The 3,093-nt window shown below is 36.0% G+C and overlaps 1 protein-coding gene and 1 long non-coding RNA gene across 3 annotated transcripts in view; one reads left to right on the plus strand and one right to left on the minus strand.

Moving 5' to 3' along the window:
- LOC106939415 (uncharacterized) overlaps nucleotides 1-233 on the minus strand; it is a 9,054-nt gene extending 8,821 nt beyond the window's left edge. Inside the window, exon 1 of the long non-coding RNA XR_001422837.1 lies at nucleotides 78-233. This is a non-coding gene — a long non-coding RNA (uncharacterized LOC106939415). The remainder of the gene's footprint in view (nucleotides 1-77) is intronic.
- LOC106939414 (eukaryotic translation initiation factor 4E type 3-like) overlaps nucleotides 1-1,482 on the plus strand; it is a 14,882-nt gene extending 13,400 nt beyond the window's left edge. For both annotated transcript variants that reach the window (XM_015021801.1, XM_015021802.1), the window contains one exon: nucleotides 230-1,482. In XM_015021801.1, the coding sequence (XP_014877287.1) occupies nucleotides 230-276 (47 nt within the window). In that variant the 3' untranslated portion in view covers nucleotides 277-1,482. The remainder of the gene's footprint in view (nucleotides 1-229) is intronic.
- Nucleotides 1,483-3,093: the final 1,611 nt, after the last annotated feature.

Here is a 3,093-nt window from a genome sequence, read left to right on the forward strand (position 1 = left end):
TCCTGTTTTTTTTTTGCCTTGTCCTGACCCTTAAACTTGTTTTTTTTAAAAAAAAAAAAAAAAAAAAAAAAAAAAACCCCTTAAACGCTGACTCAAGAAAGCTTCCTCTCTGTTGCTGACATTTTGAAAATCCTGGCCTTGCAGCACCTGGAACTTTCCATGCCCTTCACGTTGAGTAATCTTTGTCAAGCAGATGTCTAATGTAATAAAATTACTCTGTCTCTTTCAGCTCATATGGATCATCATGCCTTTGAGGGAGGACGTTCAAGACATTAGATTGTAAAGCACTTTAAATAAAAAACAAAAAACAAAACCCAGAACTCTGAACCTGCCTTCACGGAAGGCAATGTCCACAACTTAACTAAGGATAGTATTTTTTATTTTATTTTTTTGCTTTCAATGACGAGAGGTTATCAATATATTTTTGTATCTTTTAATGACTGCTGCCTTGCTTTAATCACAATATGGGTCCTGAAGCTCTGAAGGGTTCAGAGATGGAAAACTGTGTAAATCTCATCCATAATGCGTTGAGTAGTGAGGGTGGCAATTTCCTGTTCTGCTAGAACTGTACTGGGACCACTCATGTCATTCCTGGTGCAGACTATAAGTCACATTCAATATTTAGAATATTGCTGAAAATTCTAACTGGTTGAATGTGACTATTAGCTGCACCGATTAGTATGTTTTTAACTGCGATTTGCTGCTTTCCCATCATGATCCATTCAACTTTTTCAGTGCCAAAGCGTTCTTCTGCTGTTTGTAAGATGTTTTTGTTGTTCAAGAATTTTGTTGTTTGTCCGTTTTGGGTTTTATCGTCACAGATGGAGTGAATGTAATATTTGCTTTCTTAAACAGTGTGAACCCATCGTAAAGGATCAAAGCGAAGTCCAGCGCGGATGTGGCCATAATTATTTTTAAAGCTTTATTTTTATGGGCGAAAAAAAAGTGTTGAAAAAGTATCAGGGAATGTTTTAATGTTATTTTTTCCCCAAGCTCCAGGATTCAATATTGTTTTTAATTGAGCTCTGAAGTGAAGTTACTGATTGGTAGATAATGAGGTAATGCCAGACATTTTTCTCCCGTCGCACCTCCGCTACATGTTTCCACTGACGGTAAATCTGATAGTTTTCTTCCTGCCTTCTAGGTCAGTGATTATGTGTAGGTCATACTGTCCTCATGTTTTAGTGGTTTGAAGATGGATTATGCTTTATGAAGGCTGAGTGAATAACTGAGATTTTATGTAGACTACTGCTTAGAGGAAAACTAGATCAGCTCCCATCCATGCAATATGCATCTTTCATTTAACAACAACTTCAAGTTGTTTTTGATTAAGTATACGTTCAAGTTATCTTGCATGTTTTATCACATCATCTTTGTAGTTAATCTCATGTCAGGTCGATAGTTTTCAAAAGGATCTTTGTTTCCCTCTGTAAAGTCTTTTTGCAGTGACACGGGCAGATCAAATAAAATGGAGCTGAAAATATTTTCTTTGGAGTTTTTCTTCTCACTGAGAAAACCAAGAACACTGAGCAAAAATATTCTAGTTCCACCTTTTCTGTTTCCTCTGTGACGGAATTAAAAAGTACACATTGAAAACTAAACTACATATTTTTACAAGTACGTTTTGATTTGCGACATTTAGAATCCAAAACTTTGAAATCAAAAACTTGATGCAATCGGCTAGACTTCCCTAGATAGATCACACTAAGATCAACTGAATTTAACTATTCAGAAATATAATGTGGATAAAAAAAATTTTCTGGATTTGATTTGTGACTATATGGTTGGGTTGTATAAGCAGGGATTTAGTCTAACTCATTTCTGGTGAGAGTTGAACCCTGACAACCAAGGTTTCCTTTTATCACTGATTCTGCTTATAGCTTTAATGAACAGAATCTCTGGGCTCAGTCAAGGTGTTGTGGGGATCTGTTTTGTTATCCTCAAAATCAGGTCTCTGCCTTTTATGGATGATGTGGTTCTGTTGGCTTTGTCAGACTGATTCCCTGTAGGGATGCGCTGATTGCAGTAACCACCAGGTTACAGTTTTCTGGCCTGATTACTTATCTTTAACCTGCCATTTTCGATTTTGATCAATACTGATGTCTTTTGTCTAAAAAGTAGCTAAAGGTAGCAAGAAAGTTACTAAATTGGCAACAGTGAGGTGACTGTTAACTACAAACATGCAGACATGACCTCGTGGATGGATCAGTCGGTCAAACCCCTCACTACACGGAAATAGAGGACAGCGGTTGATTTTTAGAGCATTGCTGAGGTACATGAGATCGGTAAATAAGATTGGCTTCACAAGTAAGTGTCGGGTCAATCAACAATCTCCTAAGAAAATCACAGCTGATTTATGGGCACCTGCTAATCTCCAGGTTTCTCTTAAGAAGTTTGTGGCTGGGATGAAAATCGGCACCCAACTGGACAAAACGGGATAGAAGTGGCTGGATTACGTTAAAGTCTACATCAGGCCTGTTCCATTCTTATTGGAACTCCTGGAAAGTGATTTTGGCTAAATAAAAAAATAAATAAATTACTTTTGCTCAGAAATGACTGTAGTCATTATTTTAGGAAAGTTACTATGTTGAATTTTTATGCAGTAGAATAAGTACGCATTTTAGAAATGGAATACTGCTAGTGAAATTTTCCCAAAGCACGATTGGTCCATGTCTGTGTTTGACAACTTGAAAGCTATTGTACATACTGTACTAGGTTTGCATATTTATAGCATTTGTTTTAAAATACAGTAGAATGGTTTATGTGTAATTCTCACTGCATTACATTATTTGTTGAAAAGCCACATTTTAAGATGTTTTGTTCTAATAAAACCTAAAGTTCTTGAACAAAAGGTGGCTCGAAATAGTGTTAAAGATTGTGCACACTAAAGGTATTCAGTTTATTGTAGAGTTTATTTTAAGATTTGGAGCAGATTTATTTCATATGCCACAATAAAGATAGAAAAACGTTCTGAAATTACTTATGGTCTTACTTTTTACAATACAAAACATGGCATTTTAATAGGGATGTGTATACTTCTTTATGCACTTTGCTAACGATTAAACTGAGCTAACCACGACCTTGTTTCCGATT

This window comes from Poecilia latipinna, unplaced genomic scaffold (assembly GCF_001443285.1).
Source record: "Poecilia latipinna isolate Pla-1442-1.1 unplaced genomic scaffold, P_latipinna-1.0 Scaffold2865, whole genome shotgun sequence".
Lineage (NCBI taxonomy): Eukaryota > Metazoa > Chordata > Actinopteri > Cyprinodontiformes > Poeciliidae > Poecilia > Poecilia latipinna.